General features: G+C 54.8%; 1 protein-coding gene across 1 annotated transcript in view; it reads left to right on the top strand.

The window, feature by feature from the left end:
- Positions 1-24,068, top strand: part of LOC140419367 (5'-nucleotidase-like) — a 260,027-nt gene that overhangs the window by 201,811 nt on the left and 34,148 nt on the right. Inside the window, exon 6 of the mRNA XM_072503244.1 lies at positions 19,951-20,059. Coding sequence (XP_072359345.1) covers positions 19,951-20,059 — 109 coding nt within the window. The remainder of the gene's footprint in view (positions 1-19,950; positions 20,060-24,068) is intronic.

Raw genomic sequence — 24,068 nt, 5'->3', positions numbered from 1 at the left:
TCCCACACTGACCCCACACTGTCCCCACATTCCAAACACTGTCCCCATACTCCAACACTGTCCACATACTCCCACACTGTCCCCACACTACCACACTGTCCCCACACTCCCAGACTGTTCCAACAATGTCCCCACACTCCCACACTATCCCCATACTCCCACACTGTCCCCACACTCCCACACTGTCCACACACTCCCACACTGTCCACCTACTCCCACACTGTCCGCATACTCCCACACTGTCCCCAGACTCCCACACTGTCCCCACACTCCAACACTTTTCCCACACTGTCCCCACCCTCCCACACTGTCCCCACACTCCAACACTGTCCCCATACTGCCACACTGTCCTCATACTCCCACACTGTCCCCATATTCCCACACTGTCCCCACACTCCCACACTATCCCCACACTCCAACACTGTCCACCTACTCCCACACTGTCCGCATACTCCCACACTGTCCCCACACTCCCACACTGTCCCCACACTCCCACACTGTCCCCACACTCCAACACTGTTCCCACACTGTCCCCACCCTCCCACACTGTCCCCACACTCCAACACTGTCCCCATACTGCCACACTGTCCTCATACTCCCACACTGTCCCCATATTCCCACACTGTCCCCACACTCCAACACTGTTCCCACACTGTCCCCACACTCCCACACTGTCCACCTACTCCCACACTGTCCACATACTCCCACACTGTCCCCACACTCCCACACTGTCCCCACACTCCCACACTGTCCCCACACTCCCACACTGTCCCCACACTCCAACACTGTTCCCACACTGTCCCCACACTCCCACACTGTCCCCACACTCCCACACTGTCCCCACACTCCAACACTGTCCCCATACTCCAACACTGTCCACATACACCCACACTGTCCCCACACTCCCACACTGTCCCCACACTCCCACACTGTCCCCAATCTCCCACACTGTCCCCAAACTCCCACACTGTCCCCACACTCCCACACTCCCACACTGGCCCCACACTCCCACACTGTCCCCACACTCCCACACTGTCTCCACACATCCACACTGTCCCCACACTCCCATACTGTCTCCATACTCCCACACTGTTCCCACACTCCCACACTGTCCACATACTCCCACAATGTTCCCACAATCCCACACTGTCTCCACACTCCCACACTGTCCCCACACTCCCACACTGTCCCCACACTCCCACACTGTCCCCACACTCCCACACTCCCACACTGTCCACACACTCCCACACTGTCCCCACACTCCAACACTGTTCCCACACTGTCCCCACACTCCCACACTGTCCCCACACTCCCACACTGTCCCCACACTCCAACACTGTCCCCATACTCCAACACTGTCCACATACACCCACACTGTCCCCACACTCCCACACTGTCCCCACACTCCCACACTGTCCCCAATCTCCCACACTGTCCCCAAACTCCCACACTGTCCCCACACTCCCACACTCCCACACTGGCCCCACACTCCCACACTGTCCCCACACTCCCACACTGTCTCCACACATCCACACTGTCCCCACACTCCCATACTGTCTCCATACTCCCACACTGTTCCCACACTCCCACACTGTCCACATACTCCCACAATGTTCCCACAATCCCACACTGTCTCCACACTCCCACACTGTCCCCACACTCCCACACTGTCCCCACACTCCCACACTGTCCCCACACTCCCACACTGTCTCCACATTCCCACACTATCCCCATACTCCCACACTGTCTCAATACTCCCACACTGTCCGCATACTCCCACACTATCCCAACACTCACACACTGACCCCACACTCCCACATTGTCCCCAAACTCCCACACTGTCCCAGTACTACCACACTTTCCCCACACTCCCACACTGACCCACACTCCCACACTGTCCCCACACTCCCACACTCCCACACTGTCCACACACTCCCACACTGTCCGCAAACTCCCACGCTGACCACAAACTCCCACACTCTCTCCACACTCCCACACTGTCCCCACACTCCCACACTGTCCCCACACTCCCACACTGTCCACACACTCCCACACTGTCCCCATACTCCCCCACTGTCCCCACACTCCCACACTGACCCCACACTGTCCCCACACTCCCACACTGTCCCCACACTCCAACACTGTCCCCATACTCCAACACTGTCCACATACTCCCACACTGTCCCCACACTCCCACACTGACCCCACACTCCAAGACTGTTCCAACAATGTCCCCACACTCCCACACTGTCCCCAATCTCCCACACAGTCCCCAAACTCCCACACTGTCCCCACACTCCCACACTCCCACTCTGTCCCCACACTCCCACACTGTCCCCACACTCCCATACTGTCTCCATACTCCCACAATGTTCCCACACTCCCACACTGTCTCCACACACCCACACTGTCCCCATACTCCCACACTGTCCCCACACTCCCACACTGTCCCCACACTCTCACACTGTCCCCACACTCCCACACTGTATCCACATTCCCACACTATCCCCATACTCCCACAATGTCTCAATACTCCCACATTGTCCGCATACTCCCACACTATCCCCACACTCCAACACTGACCCCACACTCCCACACTGTCCCCAAACTCCCACACTATCCCAGTACTCCCACACTGTCCCCACACTCCCACACTGACCCACACTCCCACACTGTCCCAACACTCCCACACTGTCCCCAACTCCCACACTGTCCCCACACTCCCACCCTGTCCCCACACTCCAACACTGTCCACACACTCCCACACTGTCCTCATACTCCCACACTGTCCCCACACTCCCACACTGACCCCACACTCCCACACTGTCCCCAAACTCCCACACTGTCCCAGTACTCCCACACTGTCCGCAAACACCCTCACTGTCCCCACACTCCCACACTGACCCCACACTGTCCCCACACTCCCACACTGTCCCCACACTCCCACACTGTCCCCACACTCCCACACTTTCTCCACACTCCCACACTGTCCCCACACTCCCACACTGCCCCACACTCCCACCCAGTCCTCACATTCCCACACTGTCACCACACTCCCACACTTTCCACACACTCCCACACTGTCCTCACACTCCCACACTGTCCCCACACTCCCACACTGTCCACACACTCCCACACTGTCCCCATACTCCCACACTGTCTCCACACTCCCACACTCTCCCCACACTCCCACCCTGTCCCCACACTCCCACTCTGTCCACACACTCCCCACTGTCCCCATACTCCCACACAGTCCCCACACTCCCACACTGTCCACACACTCCCACACTGTCCCCATACTCCCACACTATATCCACACTCCCACACTGTCCCCACACTCCCACACTATCCCCACACTCCCACACTGTCCACCTACTCCCACACTGTCCGCATACTCCCACACTGTCCCCAGACTCCCACACTGTCCCCACACTCCAACACTGTTCCCACACTGTCCCCACCCTCCCACACTGTCCCCACACTCCAACACTGTCCCCATACTGCCACACTGTCCTCATACTCCCACACTGTCCCCATATTCCCACACTGTCCCCACACTCCCACACTATCCCCACACTCCAACACTGTCCACCTACTCCCACACTGTCCGCATACTCCCACACTGTCCCCACACTCCCACACTGTCCCCACACTCCCACACTGTCCCCACACTCCAACACTGTTCCCACACTGTCCCCACCCTCCCACACTGTCCCCACACTCCAACACTGTCCCCATACTGCCACACTGTCCTCATACTCCCACACTGTCCCCATATTCCCACACTGTCCCCACACTCCAACACTGTTCCCACACTGTCCCCACACTCCCACACTGTCCACCTACTCCCACACTGTCCACATACTCCCACACTGTCCCCACACTCCCACACTCTCCCCACACTCCCACACTGTCCCCACACTCCCACACTGTCCCCACACTCCAACACTGTTCCCACACTGTCCCCACACTCCCACACTGTCCCCACACTCCCACACTGTCCCCACACTTCAACACTGTCCCCATACTCCAACACTGTCCACATACACCCACACTGTCCCCACACTCCCACACTGTCCCCACACTCCCACACTGTCCCCAATCTCCCACACTGTCCCCAAACTCCCACACTGTCCCCACACTCCCACACTCCCACACTGTCCCCACACTCCCACACTGTCCCCACACTCCCACACTGTCTCCACACTCCCACACTGTCCCCACACTCCCATACTGTCTCCATACTCCCACACTGTTCCCACACTCCCACACTGTCCACATACTCCCACAATGTTCCCACAATCCCACACTGTCTCCACACTCCCACACTGTCCCCACACTCCCACACTGTCCCCACACTCCCACACTGTCCCCACACTCCCACACTGTATCCACATTCCCACACTATCCCCATACTCCCACACTGTCTCAATACTCCCACACTGTCCGCATACTCCCACACTATCCCAACACTCACACACTGACCCCACACTCCCACTTTGTCCCCAAACTCCCACACTGTCCCAGTACTACCACACTTTCCCCACACTCCCACACTGACCCACACTCCCACACTGTCCCCACACTCCCACACTCCCACACTGTCCACACACTCCCACACTGTCCGCAAACTCCCACGCTGACCACAAACTCCCACACTCTCTCCACACTCCCACACTGTCCCCACACTCCCACACTGTCCCCACACTCCCACACTGTCCACACACTCCCACACCATCCCCATACTCCCCCACTGTCCCCACACTCCCACACTGACCCCACACTGTCCCCACATTCCAAACACTGTCCCCATACTCCAACACTGTCCACATACTCCCACACTGTCCCCACACTACCACACTGTCCCCACACTCCCAGACTGTTCCAACAATGTCCCCACACTCCCACACTGTCCCCAATCTCCCACACAGTCCCCAAACTCCCACACTGTCCCCACACTCCCACACTCCCACTCTGTCCCCACACTCCCACACTGTCCCCACACTCCCATACTGTCTCCATACTCCCACAATGTTCCCACACTCCCACACTGTCTCCACACACCCACACTGTCCCCATACTCCCACAATGTCCCCACACTCCCACACTGTCCCCACACTCTCACACTGTCCCCACACTCCCACACTGTATCCACATTCCCACACTATCCCCATACTCCCACACTGTCTCAGTACTCCCACATTGTCCGCATACTCCCACACTATCCCCACACTCCAACACTGACCCCACAGTCCCACACTGTCCCCAAACTCCCACACTATCCCAGTACTCCCACACTGTCCCCACACTCCCACACTGACCCACACTCCCACACTGTCCCAACACTCCCACACTGTCCCCAACTCCCACACTGTCCCCACACTCCCACCCTGTCCCCACACTCCAACACTGTCCACACACTCCCACACTGTCCTCATACTCCCACACTGTCCACACACTCCCACACTGTCCACACACTCCCACACTGTCCGCAAACTCCCACGCTGTCTCCACACTCCCACACTGTCCCCACACTCCCACACTGTCCCCACACTCCCACACTGTCCCCACACTCCCACACTGTCGACACACTCCCACACTGTCCCCACACTCCCACACTGTCCACACACTCCCACACTGTCCCCATACTCCCCCACTGTCCCCACACTCCCACACTGTCCGCAAACTCCCACACTGTCCCCACACTCCCACACTGACCCCACACTCCCACACTGTCCCCAAACTCCCACACTGTCCCAGTACTCCCACACTGTCCGCAAACACCCTCACTGTCCCCACACTCCCACACTGACCCCACACTGTCCCCACACTCCCACACTGTCCCCACACTCCCACACTGTCCCCACACTCCCACACTTTCTCCACACTCCCACACTGTCCCCACACTCCCACACTGTTCCAACAATGTCCCCACACTCCCACACTGTCCCCAATCTCCCACACAGTCCCCAAACTCCCACACTGTCCCCACACTCCCACACTCCCACTCTGTCCCCACACTCCCACACTGTCCCCACACTCCCATACTGTCTCCATACTCCCACACCGTTCCCACACTCCCACACTGTCCACATACTCCCACAATGTTCCCACACTCCCACACTGTCTCCGCACACCCACACTGTCCCCATACTCCCACACTGTCCCTACACTCCCACACTGTCCCCACACTCCCACACTGTCCCCACACTCCCACATTGTCCCCACACTCCCACACTGTATCCACATTCCCACACTATCCCCATACTCCCACACTGTCTCAATACTCCCACATTGTCCGCATACTCCCACACTATCCCCACACTCCCACACTGACCCCACACTCCCACACTGTCCCCAAACTCCCACACAGTCCCAGTACTCCCACACTGTCCCCACACACCCACACTGACCCACACTCCCACACTGTCCCCACACTCCCACACTGTCCCCAACTCCCACACTGTCCCCACACTCCCACCCTGTCCCCACACTCCAACACTGTTCACACACTCCCACACTGTCCCCATACTCCCACACTGTCCCCACACTCCCACACAGTCCACACACTCCCACACTGTCCGCAAACTCCCACGCTGTCTCCACACTCCCACACTGTCCCCACACTCCCACACTGTCCGCAAACTCCCACGCTGTCTCCACACTCCCACACTGTCCCCACACTCCCACACTTTCCCCACACTCCCACACTGTCCACACACTCACACACTGTCCCCATACTCCCCCACTGTCCCCACACTCCCACACTGTCCGCAAACTCCCACACTGTCCCCACACTCCCACACTGACACCACACTCCCACACTGTCCGCAAACTCCCACGCTCTCTCCACACTCCCACACTGTCCCCACACTCCCACACTGTCCCCACACTCCCACACTGTCCACACACTCCCACACTGTCCCCATACTCCCCCACTGTCCCCACACTCCCACACTGTCCCCACACTCCCACACTGACACCAAACTCCCACACTGTCCCCACACTCCCACACTGTCCCCACAGTCCCACACTGTCCCCAGACTCCCACACTGTCCCCACACTCCCACACTGTTCCCACACTCCCACACTGTCTCCATACTCCCAGACTGTTCCCACACTCCCACACTGTCCACACACTCCCACACTGTCCGCAAACTCCCACGCTGTCTCCACACTCCCACACTGTCCCCACACTCCCACACTGTCCGCAAACTCCCACGCTGTCTCCACACTCCCACACTGTCCCCACACTCCCACACTGTCCCCACACTCCCACACTGTCCACACACTCCCACACTGTCCCCATACTCCCCCACTGTCCCCACACTCCCACACTGTCCGCAAACTCCCACACTGTCCCCACACTCCCACACTGACCCCACACTCCCACACTGTCCGCAAACTCCCACGCTGTCTCCACACTCCCACACTGTCCCCATACTCCCACACTGTCCCCACACTCCCACACTGTCCCCACACTCCCACACTGTCCACACACTCCCACACTGTCCCCATACTCCCCCACTGTCCCCACACTCCCACACTGTCCCCACACTCCCACACTGACCCCAAACTCCCACACTGTCCCCACACTCCCACACTGTCCGCATACTCCCACACTCCCACACTGACCCCACACTCCCACACTGTCCCCAAACTCCCACACAGTCCCAGTACTCCCACACTGTCCCCACACTCCCACACTGACCCACACTCCCACACTGTCCCCACACTCCCACACTGTCCCCAACTCCCACACTGTCCCCACACTCCCACCCTGTCCCCACACTCCAACACTGTTCACACACTCCCACACTGTCCCCATACTCCCACACTGTCCCCACACTCCCACACAGTCCACACACTCCCACACTGTCCGCAAACTCCCACGCTGTCTCCACACTCCCACACTGTCCCCACACTCCCACACTGTCCGCAAACTCCCACGCTGTCTCCACACTCCCACACTGTCCCCACACTCCCACACTTTTCCCACACTCCCACACTGTCCACACACTCCCACACTGTCCCCATACTCCCCCACTGTCCCCACACTCCCACACTGTCCGCAAACTCCCACACTGTCCCCACACTCCCACACTGACACCACACTCCCACACTGTCCGCAAACTCCCACGCTGTCTCCACACTCCCACACTGTCCCCACACTCCCACACTGTCCCCACACTCCCACACTGTCCACACACTCCCACACTGTCCCCATACTCCCCCACTGTCCCCACACTCCCACACTGTCCCCACACTCCCACACTGACCCCAAACTCCCACACTGTCCCCACACTCCCACACTGTCCGCACAGTCCCACACTGTCCCCAGACTCCCACACTGTCCCCACACTCCCACACTGTTCCCACACTCCCACACTGTCTCCATACTCCCAGACTGTTCCCACACTCCCACACTGTCCACACACTCCCACACTGTCCGCAAACTCCCACGCTGTCTCCACACTCCCACACTGTCCCCACACTCCCACACTGTCCGCAAACTCCCACGCTGTCTCCACACTCCCACACTGTCCCCACACTCCCACACTGTCCCCACACTCCCACACTGTCCACACACTCCCACACTGTCCCCATACTCCCACACTGTCCCCACACTCCCACACTGTCCCCACACTCCCACACTGTCCACACACTCCCACACTGTCCCCATACTCCCCCACTGTCCCCACACTCCCACACTGTCCCCACACTCCCACACTGACCCCAAACTCCCACACTGTCCCCACACTCCCACACTGTCCGCATACTCCCACACTCCCCCACTGTCCCCACACTCCCACACTGTCCCCACACTCCCACACTGACCCCAAACTCCCACACTGTCCCCACACTCCCACACTGTCCGCATACTCCCACACTCCCACACTGACCCCACACTCCCACACTGTCCCCAAACTCCCACACAGTCCCAGTACTCCCACACTGTCCCCACACTCCCACACTGACCCACACTCCCACACTGTCCCCACACTCCCACACTGTCCCCAACTCCCACACTGTCCCCACACTCCCACCCTGTCCCCACACTCCAACACTGTTCACACACTCCCACACTGTCCCCATACTCCCACACTGTCCCCACACTCCCACACAGTCCACACACTCCCACACTGTCCGCAAACTCCCACGCTGTCTCCACACTCCCACACTGTCCCCACACTCCCACACTGTCCGCAAACTCCCACGCTGTCTCCACACTCCCACACTGTCCCCACACTCCCACACTTTTCCCACACTCCCACACTGTCCACACACTCCCACACTGTCCCCATACTCCCCCACTGTCCCCACACTCCCACACTGTCCGCAAACTCCCACACTGTCCCCACACTCCCACACTGACACCACACTCCCACACTGTCCGCAAACTCCCACGCTGTCTCCACACTCCCACACTGTCCCCACACTCCCACACTGTCCCCACACTCCCACACTGTCCACACACTCCCACACTGTCCCCATACTCCCCCACTGTCCCCACACTCCCACACTGTCCCCACACTCCCACACTGACCCCAAACTCCCACACTGTCCCCACACTCCCACACTGTCCGCACAGTCCCACACTGTCCCCAGACTCCCACACTGTCCCCACACTCCCACACTGTTCCCACACTCCCACACTGTCTCCATACTCCCAGACTGTTCCCACACTCCCACACTGTCCACACACTCCCACACTGTCCGCAAACTCCCACGCTGTCTCCACACTCCCACACTGTCCCCACACTCCCACACTGTCCGCAAACTCCCACGCTGTCTCCACACTCCCACACTGTCCCCACACTCCCACACTGTCCCCACACTCCCACACTGTCCACACACTCCCACACTGTCCCCATACTCCCCCACTGTCCCCACACTCCCACACTGTCCGCAAACTCCCACACTGTCCCCACACTCCCACACTGACCCCACACTCCCACACTGTCCGCAAACTCCCACGCTGTCTCCACACTCCCACACTGTCCCCACACTCCCACACTGTCCCCACACTCCCACACTGTCCACACACTCCCACACTGTCCCCATACTCCCCCACTGTCCCCACACTCCCACACTGTCCCCACACTCCCACACTGACCCCAAACTCCCACACTGTCCCCACACTCCCACACTGTCCCCACACTCCCACACTGTCCCCACACTCCCACACTGTCCCCACAGTCCCACACTGTCCCCAGACTCCCACACTGTCCCCACACTCCCACACTGTTCCCACACTCCCACACTGTCTCCATACTCCCAGACTGTTCCCACACTCCCACACTGTCCACACACTCCCACACTGTCCCCGTACTCCGGGACTGTGCCATGTCACTCAGGGACCGAACCAGTCCCACTGTGACTGGCTTACTTCAGCCAGTGGCAGGCCAATGACGTCAATGCTCAACGCCATGTCCCATTGTGATTGCACCAAGATCTGTATCACCGTAGCAATATCCAGGTTGCCCTGCTGTATGGCTGCCTGTTCCATCGCCACCCTGTCCTGTGCCTCAACTACCGCCCGCACAATGTTCCCCAGGCCCTGGGCATCCTGATCCATGGCTGAAATTGTCGCACCTACGGCCTCCACCGCAGATGCCACCGTGCGGTGTTGGCTTGGGTGGCACGCATGGTCGGCACTGCTTCCTGCTCCTGCAGGCGGCTGGGCTCCTTCTACTGCACCTGCAGGCGCTGGATGGTTGAGGACAACCCCTCATGTAGTCCCTGGCTCTGCGACTGCATCTCCAGCTTCGATGAGACCACAGTTTACAGAAGCCCGAGACCCGTCTGGACGGCAGCTGGAGGGGGCGGGGGGGTGCGGCTGGAGTGGTGGTGGTGAGGTGGTAGTTGAGGGGCAGTGGTTGTGGGTGGTGGGGTGGTGGTGGGGAGATGGTGGGGTGTTGGTGGTGGGGTAATGGAACACCGGTGGGTTGGATGCCACACCTGCCATAGGGACATCGCAATCCATCGTGGGCTCATTTACTGACCCGATGCCCGACCTCCAACTTAATGACTGCCGGCTCTCCGACCTCGCCAACTAGGTCCAACACCTTCTGCTCACTGGCCTCTCTCTCTCTCTCTCTCTCTTTCTCTCTCTTTCTCTCACTCTCTCCCTCTCTCCCTCTCTCTCTCGCTCGCTCTCTTTCTCTTTCATCCTCTCTCTCACCCCCTCTCACTCTCTCTCTCTCTCTCTCTTTCATCCCCACTCTCTCTCTGTCTCTCTCTCTCTCACTCTCTGTACTTGTGGGCTGCCTTAGCCTGGGCGACAGTTAATGTACAGTGTGAGACAAGCGTTCACGGGCAGCACAAGGGCTTTGCAGCTGGTGACCTGTGTGTGTGCAGGGTATCCGGCCATGGCGGGCGGTAGGGTGCTGGTATGTGATGCAGGATGGGCTGCGTGTGGACTGCCGGTGGGTGGGGTTCAATCACTCTCTAGGAGGGGGAGGGGCTATGGGTGTGTGGGACGGGGGTTAGTGTCAGGGGCATGGTGGTGGTGTCCCACCCTGCCTGGCCTGGGGGGTTGCACTCGGCGCTTGGCGCTGCCTACCAGTCCGCCTGATGGGGGTGGGTGGGGGGGTTATGCGTGTGGGGGGCTGTGGGTTGGGCCATGGGGCTGGTGACTCACCCGGAGCCCCCTGAGGAGGTCATGCAGCTTCTTTCTGCACTCCTGGGCGGTCCTGGCAATGGTGTCCATGGCGCTCACGTCCTTGTGCTGTGCCCAGGTCGGTTGACATCCAAGGGTGGCAGCTTCCTCCCCACCCTGGGAAACAGGGTGCCCAGCCTCTCCTCCACAGCATCCAATAGCGTCGCCAGCTCCGCATCGGTGAATCTCGGTGCCACTCTTCGGGGTACCACCTTGTTGGCTGGAATGAGAGTGTGTGGGGAGCTGAGGGCTTATATACTGCTGCAGCCTGTCAGGTCTCGAGTGCCAATTCTGACCCCGGCAAAATCCTGCGACAGGCCTGGATCGAGATTCGCGACGCTCCAAATGTCTCCCGAGATTCACCTACTTTTCACTTCCTACACTGCCGTATTCAAGTGCAAAAATTTCAACTTTAGTACACAGTTAAAGGCAAATTTTTTCTGTGGCCTATATGCACTATGGAACTACAGTAAAGTCTCACTTCAAGTTGTGATCGCATTCTGAAAATGGTGATTTTAAGTGAAACATCTTTAATTGAGTCATTAATTCCTATTGGAATCAATGTTAAATGCAGAGTTATATTCCTTCAGACTTTTCCCACTTGGAATAATCAATGTTCAGGTTGAAACATGGTAGCGTATATGTACAGTACTGTGCATTTATAAATGAAATAATTTGCAAAGTAAAATAAGTCATTCAATATAAAAGAAATGCTACATAATTCGGTACTTTAGGACTTCTCTCAGAAGAAAAAAAACACATTAAAACATTTTAAGTTGCAATGTTGTACATTCCAAACTGCTTTCTAAAAAAAAATGTTCATAGGATGTGGGCATCGTTGGCTAAGCCAGCATTAATTGTCCATTCCCAATTCTCCTTGAGAAGGTGGTGGTAAACCACCTTGAATGGCTGCAGTTTCAGATATACCTGCGGTAGACCCAGCAACAAGGGAAGCGATGGCTCTATTGGATAATGTGTGGCTTGGAGGGGGAATTTGCATCAGTTCATAACTGAAATCAGCTTTAAAATAAAAAAATACATTTACTGTATTTTTTGATATTTTTAATTCAATGTTTTAAAATACTTACACCTGCCTGGTTTTCGATTGACCAGCCTCCATCTAGTGGCAGAAGTAACAGCTGAAGTCCCAGGATTTCAGTGCGAGTTCAGAGAGGGAAGGGGAGCGAGGGGCAGCTGAAGAATCCCCAGTCATGACAACAGACACAGGGGACTTTAAAGATAAGAACAAGAGAGAGGGAACAGGAGCTGGAGAAAAAAGAGGCTGAAGGTGGGAATGGGAGTAAGGAGCCATACAGGGGGGAAAACAGAAACAAGGGCAGGAACAAGAGCAGCAGCAATGCCAGGAGCAAGAGGTAAGAGGAGCAGCTGAACAAGTTCCCAGTAATGGCTACAACACATACCGAGAACTTTAAAAGTAAGAATAGAGGGTGGGAGTGGGGGCACGATGGATTTCAGAGCTGAGGTCACTGGGGAGAGGGTCATGTGCACAGGTAGACCAGAGAATAGGAAATCTCTGACAGCCAGTGTGAAAGTGAAGATTGTGCCAATAAATAGAGACTTTGACACTGTTATAACAATCTTAAACTAAACAACATTAAGTGAGTCAACATTAAATGGAACTTGCGTCGGTTGAGATTATATAAAAATCAAAGTGTATATCCTTCTGTTACAGCCAATAGAAACATAAAATGTAATATTCCAATACATCATCTGCATTCCTCATATTCACGGTAGCACAGTGGTTAGCACTGCTGTCTCACAGCACCAGGGACCAAGGTTCAATTCCAGCCTTGGGTGACTCTCTGGGTGGAGTGTACACTTTCTCCCCGTGTGTGCGTGGGTTTCACCCGGGTGCTCCAGCTCCTCCCACAGACCAAAGATGTGCAGGTTAGGTGGATTGGCCATGATAAATTGCCCTTAATGTCAAAATGTCAGTTTGTGTCACAGTGTGGTAATACCAGGTATTGCAGTACCTGAGAGGTGAATGCCCATTGGCTAGACCTAGGAGTCTACCATTGGTTAACGCACATAGCTCCGCCCTGAGAGGTGGGGTATAAGAACAAATGCCGTCCCAGCAGCCTTCACTTTCTGTATCGAAGCTGCTGGGTACAGTTCTAGCTGATTAAAGCCAATTAGTATGACTCTCCTTGTCTCGAGAGTAATTGATTGTGCATCAATTTAATCAGCTATTACTTCTGAAAGGATGTACCTCCGCATCAAGCGGGAGTGCCTTCATCTCAGTCCCCACACAGACAACTCCGCTGCTATTTTTAAGCACTGGCTGGCGTGTTTTGAGAGCTTCATCGACACAGCCGCCGACAGCCCCACGGAAAGGCAGAAGATGCACCATCTACGCTCCCGAGCCAGCCCTGCAATCTACCCTCTGATCGAGGAGGCGGAGAATTATGCTGCAGCTATCACGCTGCTAGAAGGACATTACATCCGTCCTCTGAACCAGGTCTACGCCCGTCACCTGTTGGCAACTAGAAGGCAGAGCCCTGAAGAAACACTGGAGGACTTCTATCGGGCTCTACTAGTGCTGGGCCGGAACTGCGGCTGCCCACCAGTCACAGGGAATGAGCACACGGAACTTTTAATTCGGGACGCTTTCGTGGCAGGTATGTCTTCTCCCAACATCCGCAGAAGGCTCCTTGAAATGGACACGCTGGGCCTCACTGAGGCATGGGCCCTGGCAGGGTCTATGGACGTTGCGTACAAAAACGCACTGGCTTTTGCTCCCGGGCGCACGGCTGCGTGGCACCCCGTCGCGGCAGCCCCCCAGACTTTCCCGCTAACCCCGCAGGCCTGCGCCGCTAGACGGCCCGTTTTCACCGCCGGCCAACGCTGCTTTCGCTCACTGGGCTAAATCGCTGGCTTTTAAAGCAGACCAAGGCAGGCCAGCAGCACGGTTCAATTCCCATACCAGCCTCCCCGAACAGGTGCCGGAATGTGGCGACTAGGGGCTTTTCACAGTAACTTCATTGAAGCCTACTCGTGACAATAAGTGATTTTCATTTCATTTCTTCTGTGGCCAAGCGAATTATTCCCGCGTGCGCTGCCCGGCCCGCACCGTCACCTGCAAAGGGTGCGGCAAGAAAGGCCACTATGTTGCGGTCTGCCAAGCCTGCGCCTTTGACTATCATCAGCCTTTGTTCCAGGTCCCGGCCGTCCAAGGCCCACCGCCGCCCTCCTACCCACAGGCAACGTGCGACCATTTTGCCCCCCGGCCACAATGCTGGGTGGATGGGCACTGCCATTTTGTCCTCGCCGACGCTACCTTCTGTATCCCCGGACTCCATGTGCGACCCGTGGCTGACACCATCTTGGATGGGGCCTCAAGCCCCCAGTGCTGCCGACTCCACGCTGCCTGACCAGAACTCCCCCTTGCTACAGCTGGCCTCCGTTACCCTGAACCGGCCTCAAGCCCATAGCACCGCCGACTCCACGCTGTCTGACCAGACCTTCCCCGTGCTGCAGCTGGCCTCCGTGACCCTGGACCAGAGTTGGCCCGGACGCCAGCGAAAGCCACCACAACGATCGCTATCAACGGCCACATGACGCCGTGCCTGATCGACTCCGGGAGCACGGAAAGCTTCGTCCACCCCAACACGGTAAAGCGCTGTTCCCTTGTCACCCATCCCGTAAACCAACGGATCTCCCTGGCCTCCGGGTCACATGCAGTGGAGATAAAGGGGTTCTGCCTAGCGAACCTCACTGTCCAAGGCAGGGAATTCCGCAATTTCCGCCTGTACGTTCTGCCGCACCTCTGCGCAGCCACCCTCCTTGGGCTGGATTTCCAGTGCCATCTGAAAAGCCTGGCTTTTAAATTCGGCGGCCCTATACCCCCCTTACTGTCTGCGGCCTTGCGACCCTTAAGGTCGACCCGCCTTCCCTGTTTGCGAACCTCACCCGGATTGCAAACCCGTCGCCACCAGGAGCAGACGGTACAGTGCCCAGGACCGGACCTTCATCAGGTCCGAGGTCCAAAGCCTGCTGAAGGAAGGGGTCATCGAAGCAAGCAACAGCCCCTGGAGGGCTCAAGTAGTGGTGGTAAAGACCGGGGAAAAACACAGAATGGTCATCGACTATAGCCAGACCATCAACCGGTTTACGTAGCTGGACGCGTACCCTCTCCCCCGTATAGCCGACCTGGTAAACAGGATTGCGCAATACAAGGTTTTCTCCACGGTGGATCTCAAGTCTGCCTACCACCAGCTGCCCCTCCGTCATGGGGACTGCCAGTACACTGCCTTCGAAGCAGATGGGCGGCTCTACCACTTTTTAAGGGTTCCCTTCGGTGTCACGAACGGGGTCTCGGCCTTCCAGCGTGAGATGGACCGAATGGTTGACCGGTACGGCTTACACGTATCTTGACAACGTCACCATCTGCGGCCATGACCAGCAGGACCACGACACCAACCTCCGTAAATTTCTCCAGATCGCGCACCTCCTGAATCTGACCTACAATAAGGAGAAGTGCGTGTTTAGCACCGACCGTCTAGCCATCCTAGGCTACGTAGTGCGAAATGGAGTCATGGGCCCCGACCCCGAACGCATGCGCCCCCTTATGGAGTTCCCACTCCCTCACTGCCCCAAGGCCCTAAAGCGCTGCCTCGGCTTCTTTAGCTACTATGCACAATGGGTCCCTAATTACGCCGACAAGGCCCGACCCCTAATCCAATCCACGACCTTCCCCCTGTCGACGGAGGCCCACCATGCCTTCTGCCGCCTCAAAGCGGACATCGCAAATGCCACGATGCGCGCCATCGACGAGTCCCTCCCCTTCCAGGTCGAGAACGACGCATCTGACGTAGCTCTGTCCGCCACCCTCAACCAAGCAGGCAGGCCCGTAGCTTTCTTCTTCCGCACTCTCCATGCTTCCGAAATTCGCCACTCCTCGGTCGAAAAGGAGGCCCAGGCCATAGTGGAAGCTGTGCGGCACTGGAGGCATTACCTGGCCGGCAGGAGATTCACTCTCCTCACGGACCAACGGTCGGTGGCGTTCATGTTCGACAATGCATAGCGGGGCAAGATTAAGAACGACAAGATCTTGCGGTGGAGGATAGAACTCTCCACCTACAATTACGAGATCTTGTACCGTCCGGGGAAGCTAAATGAGCCTCCTGATGCCCTGTCCCGCGGCACTTGTGCCACAGCACAAGTGGACCGCCTCCGATCCCTCCACGAGGACCTCTGCCACCCGGGAGTCACTCGCTTTTTCCATTTTATCAAGACCCGCAACCTGCCCTACTCCATCGAGGAGGTCAGGACAGTCACCAAGGACTGCCAAATCTGCGCGGAGTGCAAACCGCACTTCTACCGTCCAGAGAGGGCGCACCTGATAAAGGCTTCCCGTCCCTTTGAACGCATGGATTTCAAAGGCCCCCTCCCCTCCACCGACCGCAACACGTACTTCCGGAATACTCCCGGTTCCCATTCGCCATCCCCTGCCCAGGCATGACCACAACCACCGTCATCAAGGCCCTCCAGGGTATCTTTACACTGTTCGGTTTCCCCGCCTACATATATAGTGATAGGGGGTCCTCCTTCATGAGCGACGAACTGCGTCAATTCCTGCTCAGCAAAGGCATCGCCTCCAGCAGGACGACCAGTTACAACCCCCGGGGAAACGGGCAGGTAGCGAGGGAGAGCGGAACGCTCTGGAAGACCGCCCTGCTGGCCCTTCGGTCCAGGAATCTCCCAGTCCCTCGCTGGCAAGAAGTCCTCCCAGTGGCCCTTCACTCAATTTGGTCGCTGCTCTGTATACCACAAACCAGACACCTCACGAACGTCTCCTTGTCTTCCCCAGGAAGTCCTCCTCTGGGACCTCGCTCCCAACCTGGCTAGCGACACCCAGACCCGTCCTGATGCGGAAACATGTGAGGGCGCACAAGTCAGACCCGTTGGTCGAGAGGGTCCACCTGCTGCATACCAACCCCCAGTACGCCTACGTAGCTTTCCCTGATGGCCGCCAAGACACGGTCTCCCTTCGGGACCTGGCGCCCGCCAGAGCCCCACGCGCACCCGCACCATTGCCTCCACCCCCACCCTCCCTGCAGCACCTGACCGGAGGGTCAGTACTGCCGCCGCCCCTACTCAGCGCCGAACAGGCACCGACGCCCCCTACAGGCGTCCCTCCCACTGCCCACTTTTCGCCCCAACAGCGCCGCCTAGGGGTGACGAAGCTGCCAGGGAGGAAGACACCACGTTCCCGGAGCCACAACCGCCGGGGCCTACACCAGGATCATCGCCGAAGACCAGACGCTCCAGAAGGATGACCAGGCCACCCGATCGTCTGATTGCTGCACCATAAAACAATAAAAACTTTCTCTGTTACCCTCGACATCGCGGTACCTGCAATACCTGGTCCTACCATGCAAAAGGCGACAGTAACACTGGCCATCACCCCGCTGGGTCCTTTTTTTTAACAGGGGGTGAATGTGGTAATACCAGGTACTGCAGTACCTGAGAGGTGGATGCCCATTGGCTAGACCTAGGAGTCTACCATTGGCTAAAGCACATAGCTCCGCCCTGAGAGGCGGGGTATAAGAAACAAGTCCCAGCAGCCTTCACTTTCTGTATCGAAGCTGCTGGGTACAGTTCTAGCTGATTAAAGTCGATTAGTATGACTCTCTTTGTCTCACGAGTAATTGATTGTGCATCACACAGGTATAGGGCAGGGGAGAGGGCCTGGGAGGGTGCTCTTTCAGGGGGTTGATGCAGACTTGATGGGCTGAATGGTCTCCTTTTGCACTGTCGGTATTCTATGAATCATATGACTGTATCAGTTTAGTGTAAAATGAAAAACATTTTTATAGATCTGTCAATGATGATTGAGTCGTTTATCTTGGAATATTCAAGCCATCACTAAAATGGTCTATTTCCACCTCGGTAACATCGATCACTCAACTTCACTCCTGTCTTGGCCCATCTGCTGCTGAAACCTTCATCCACGCCTTGGTCACCTCGAGACTTGTCTATTCCCACACACTCCTGGCTGCTCTCCCACACTCTCCCCTTCATAAACTTGGTTATCCAAAACTCTGCTGCGTTTAACTTGCAGCAAGTCTGGTTCCCCTGTCACCCCTGTGCTCGCTGACTTATAAGGGCTCCTTGTCAAGCAACATCGTGATTTTAAACTTCTCGGGCTGGACTCTACGCAGCCCCGTGCCGAAATGGTGTTCGGCGCGGGGGTGGAGAATCCACTTTCATGGCGACATCGGGCCCGGCGCCGGTCCGGCGATTCTCTGGGACCCGAGAATCGGCGTGACCGCGGAGTATGCCGCCCGGCTGGGGGCCCATTGACAGAGGCCCGCCCAGCGATCCTCCGCTCCCGACCGGCCGAGCTCCCGGCAGCGTGGAACTAACCACCTATTGCCGGTCGGGATGCTGGCGTGGCGGCTGCGGACTCAGTCCACGGGCATCCTGGTGGGGGATGGGGGAACCGGGCACCGAGGGAGGGGGGGCTTATAGGTGGTCAGGGAGTGCTTGTGCGATGTTAGATGCTCCGGCGGCCGATCGGGAAAGTCTAATTTTTGCGTCTTGCTCCGTGGTCTGAGTCCGCCATCGGGCTCGGCGCGGCCGCTGGAGGCTCATGTGCGGACTCCAAACCGGAATCCGGGGGCTCATATCCGCAGCTAAAGCTGGGCGATTTCCTCCGGGTCCCTGCTAGCCACCTGCAGGGCATTGAATTAGTTGTACTTTTTCCCAGGAATCTCTGGAGTAAAACTCCAGTGTTTGTACACCAGCGTGGGGACATAGTCCCATTTTGGGAGAATCCATCCCCTCATTCTTGCTTTCAAACCCTTCCATGGCCTTTCCCCTCCCTATCTCCATGATCTCTTCCAACCCCGCAGCCCTCTGACATATCTGTGCTCCTCTAATTCTGGTCTTTGATACATTCCCATTTATATTTGTCCCACTACTGGGGCCATGTCTGCAGCTGCCCAGGACCTGAGCTCTGGAATTCCCTCCATCTCCCTCTCCACCCCATTTTCCCCCTTTGAGACTTCTTCGAACTCTTTGATCAAGTTTCTGAACAGCTCTGTGTGGCTTGGTGTCATGTTTTGTCTCATATTATAAAGCAGTTTAGCCATTATAAAAAGGGCATATATAAATACAAGTTGTTGTTGTTTTTGAATCTTACTAACAATCTGCATACATCAGCACAGCAATAAGAATGAATGTCCTGTAGAAGTGCGCCGTATCAGGTCGCTGAGCTAACAAAACCTACACTCCTCTTCTCTCTATCTTTGCAACAATTTCAGATCAATAAAAATATCCGAAGACCAGATGAAAAGTCTTGGACCCATGCATCCATTTGTTTGATGAATGGGGGTGGAATCCGTGGGCCTATTGATGAGCTCAGTGACAATGGTATGTGGGTCGGCTATTATTTTCTTTAAATAAGAAGACGAATATTGTACAGTGTACTCCAGATGTGGTTTCCCTTGTGTCATGTATACCTGAAGCATAACCTCCCCACTTTTACATTCAATTCCCTTCGCAGTAAACAACAGCATTCTATTATATTCCTTCACCAGATCTTTTCCCACTCACTTAACCAATTCATGTGCTTGTGTCGCCTACTTGTTTCCTCTTTACAACTTACCTTTCTACCTATCTTCATCAGCAAGTTTAGCAACTATACCTTCAGTCCCGTCATCCAGGTTATTTATATAAATTGTGAAAAGTGGAGGCCCCAGCACTGAACCCTGTGGCTTAACACTCGTTACATCCTGGCAATCAGAAAAAGACCCATTTATGCCCACTCTCTGGCTAGTTAACAGGAAACAATCGTCTATCCCTGCCGATATGCTACCCCCTACACCATGAGCATTTCTTTCCTGCAATAAATTTTGATGTTGCACCTTATCAAAGGCCGTCTGGAAATCTAAGTACAATGCACCCACCTTCATCCACAGCACATGCGACACCTGCAAAGAAATCCAATACATTGCTCAAACATGATTTCCCTTTCACAAAGCCATGTTGACTCTGCCTGATCACCTTGAATTTATCTTTTATAGTAGCTTTGAGATTCTACTTCTTAATTTGGTGCCTCACTCCTCATACTGGCTGTGCAGAACCTACTTCATGGCTATTTTTCTGGTACCCAAGTGGTGTCAGAAAGAACAGATTACAGCCTTGAATGACTTGCGGGCATATTGAACTTCTTAAGGAAGGCCTGTGTTTTATTAAAGAGTTACAAGCAAAGTTACTGAACAAACAATGGTGGATAATGTAAAGTGACTACTTTTGGGAAAATTCCCATGTGGATTATAGTAACAGATGTGTCCTGAGAGAACATGGAATTTCACACCTAAAAACATGTGAAGGCCCACTTCAGACAGCGACACCTGAAAGGAAGAGATTCTTTTTTTATTAGTTTATGGGTTGTGAACGTTGCTGGTTAGGCCAGCATTTGTTGCCCATCCCTAGTTGCCCTTCAGAAGGTGGTGGTGAGTTGCCTTCTTGAACTTCTGCCATCCTTGAGATGTAGGTACACCCACTGTACTGTTCGGGAGAGAGTTCCAGGATGTTGCCCCAGCAGCAGTGAAGGAATGATAATATAATGGGCAGCACGGTAGCACAGTGGTTAGCACTGTTGCTTCACAGCTTCAGGGTCCTAGGTTTAATTCCCGGCTTGGGTCACTGTCTGTGCGGAGTCTGCACGTTCTCCCCGTGTCTGCGTGGATTTCTTCCAGGTGCTCCGGTTTCCTCCCACAGTCCAAAGACGTGCAGGTTAGGTGGATTGGCCATTCTAAATTGTGACCCAAAAAAAAGGTTGGGTGGGGTCACTGGGTTACGGGGATGGGGTGGGGGCATGGGCTTGGGTAGGGTGCTCTTTCCAAGGGCCGTTTCAGACTCGATGGGCCGAATGGCCTCCTTCGGCACTGTAAATTCTGTGATTCTGTGATTTCCAAGTCAGGGGTGGCGAGTGACTTGGTGGGGGACCTCCAGGTGGTGGGGTTCCCAGGTATCTGCTGCTCTTGTCCTTCTAGATGGTAGTGGTCGTGGGTTCGGAAGGTGCTGTCTCAGGAACCTTGGCGAGTTACTGCAGTGCATCTTGTAGATGGTACACATGGCTGCCATTGTTCGTCGGTGATGGAGGGTTTGAATGTTTGTGGAAAGGGGGAGCAATCAAGCGGGCTGCTTTGTCCTGGATGGTTGATAATATAAATGCAAAAGACTGAACTTCAGTTTCCTGCGGACATGGAGACAATGGAGATTTGTTGCAACTTAACTAGGGAGTTAAATGACAGTCACCCAAGACCGAAATTGAACCTGGGACCCTGGAGCTGTGAGGCAGCAGTGCTGACTGCTGTGCCACCGTGTTGCCCCCCTGGAATGATGGAGGTTGAGGGTCGACCTAATAGAAGTTTACAAAATTATGAGGGGCGTAGACAGAGTAGATAGTCAGATGCTTTTTCCCAGGGTGGAAGTCAATTACTATGGGTTGCACGGTAGCATAGTGGTTAGCACTGTTGCTTCACAGTGCCAGTGTCCCAGGTTCGATTCTCGTCTTGGGTCACTGTCTGTGCGGAACCTGTATGTTCTCCTGTGTCTGCGTGGGTTTCCTCTGAGTGATCCGGTTTCCTCCCACAAGTCCCGAAAGACGTGCTGTTAGGTAATTTGGACTTTCTGAATTTTCCCTCTGTGTACCCGAACAGGCGCCGGAATGTGCTGACTGGGGGCTTTTCACAGTAACTTCATTGCAGTGTTAAATAAGCCCACTTGTGAAAATAAAGATTATTATTATTTTTAGGGGACATAGGTTTAAGGTGCGAGGAACAAAGTTTAGAGAAGATGTGTGAGGGAAGGTTTTACACAGAGGGTAGTGGGTGCCTGGAATGCGCTGCCGGAGGAGGAGGTGGAAGCAGGGATGATAGTGATGTTAAGGGCGTCTTGACAAATACATCAGTAGGATGGGAATAGAGGGATACGGACCTCGGACATGTAGAAGGTTTTAGGTTATTCAGGCAGCATGGTCGGCGCAGGCTTGGAGGGCCAAAGGGCCAGTTCCTGTGCTGTACCATTGTTTGATCTTTTGTTATTTGATATCGGAGGATCCATTTTTTTCCCTCCATACGGGTAGATCATTTGAATTTGAGTGCATGAATCACAATCTCCAAACCTGCTGATGACAAAAATAAGGGCTTGGCAAGCAGTGAAGAGGATCACAAAAGCTTGAAGGAAAACCTTCAGAGGTTAATGGATTTGTGTTGATTCCCTTCCTGTGAAGCGGTTTGCAAGATTTTCTTTGATTAAAAGTGCTATAAGTTGATGCCATGGGGGAATAGAATGCAGATAATAAGAATAATCGCTTATTGTCACAAGTAGGCTTCAATGAAGGTACTGTGAAAAGCCCCTAGTCGCCACATTCTAGCGCCTGTTCGGGGAGGCCGGTACGGGAATTGAACCCGCGCTGCTGCCTTGTTCTGAATTACAAGCCAGCTGTTTAGCCCACTGTGCTAAGCCAGCCCCTCAAACAGGTGGTAGATTCACATTTTTGTGGATGCTTGTGAGGTTTTTGCTTTGGATCTAAGAACAATGAATGGGGCATGTAGTGATCTGCACATCTGCATGTATACAAGGGGTTAATGTAAATACACTACAACTAAGTAATCACTAGAGGGAGCACTAGAAAGGTATAAAATAGATGGACAGGATCCAGCATCTCACTCTTCACAGGAACGGCAGCTAGTGTGCAGGACACAGACAGGCAGCTCACATGTAACATCTAGTATAAACTCTGGAGAGAGAATGAACTTACTCAATAAAGCATTTACTTCAACTGGAAGACTACAAGCTTTATTCGGACATAAGAAATAATGTATGGTACCAGGACTGGCTTCAGGACGCTTACTAGACAGATTGCACAAGATTCAGACAAAGAAAGATCGAAAAGAGAAGAAAACTCGTACCGGACATTCGACGTGGGGAGGCTTCGCTGATTCGATGGAACTCATTGGAACTCCACCGCAGCTGGAAACAACTGGTAATTTAAGTTTTAACTGGAAAATTTTTAAACAAATGTTCGAAATATATATCATAGCTAATGATTTGAACACGGCCTCTGAAGAAACAAAAATAGTACTGCTACTAGCAGGACATCAAGCTAGAGAAATCTATAACTCCTTTAATTACTTTGTAGGTGAAGACAACACCAAATTATAAGTAATACTCAACAAATTTGAAGGTCACTGTAACACCTGTAACTATGCTGCTTTAAGAGATTTAATGCTCAGAGACCAAATTGCACAGGGAACAAGAGATGCGAAACTCAAACAATCACTATTAAAATAGAAAGGTTTACCGCTGGAAATCGCAATTGAAAAGTGCATATCGCAAGAAAAAAATTAATAATCAGCACCTTGCGTTT

The sequence above is a fragment of the Scyliorhinus torazame genome, chromosome 1 (assembly GCF_047496885.1).
Source record: "Scyliorhinus torazame isolate Kashiwa2021f chromosome 1, sScyTor2.1, whole genome shotgun sequence".
In the NCBI taxonomy this organism is placed as follows: Eukaryota; Metazoa; Chordata; class Chondrichthyes; order Carcharhiniformes; family Scyliorhinidae; genus Scyliorhinus; species Scyliorhinus torazame.
Note: the sequence above shows the minus strand (reverse complement) of the source record. Positions and strands in the feature narration are given on the sequence as shown.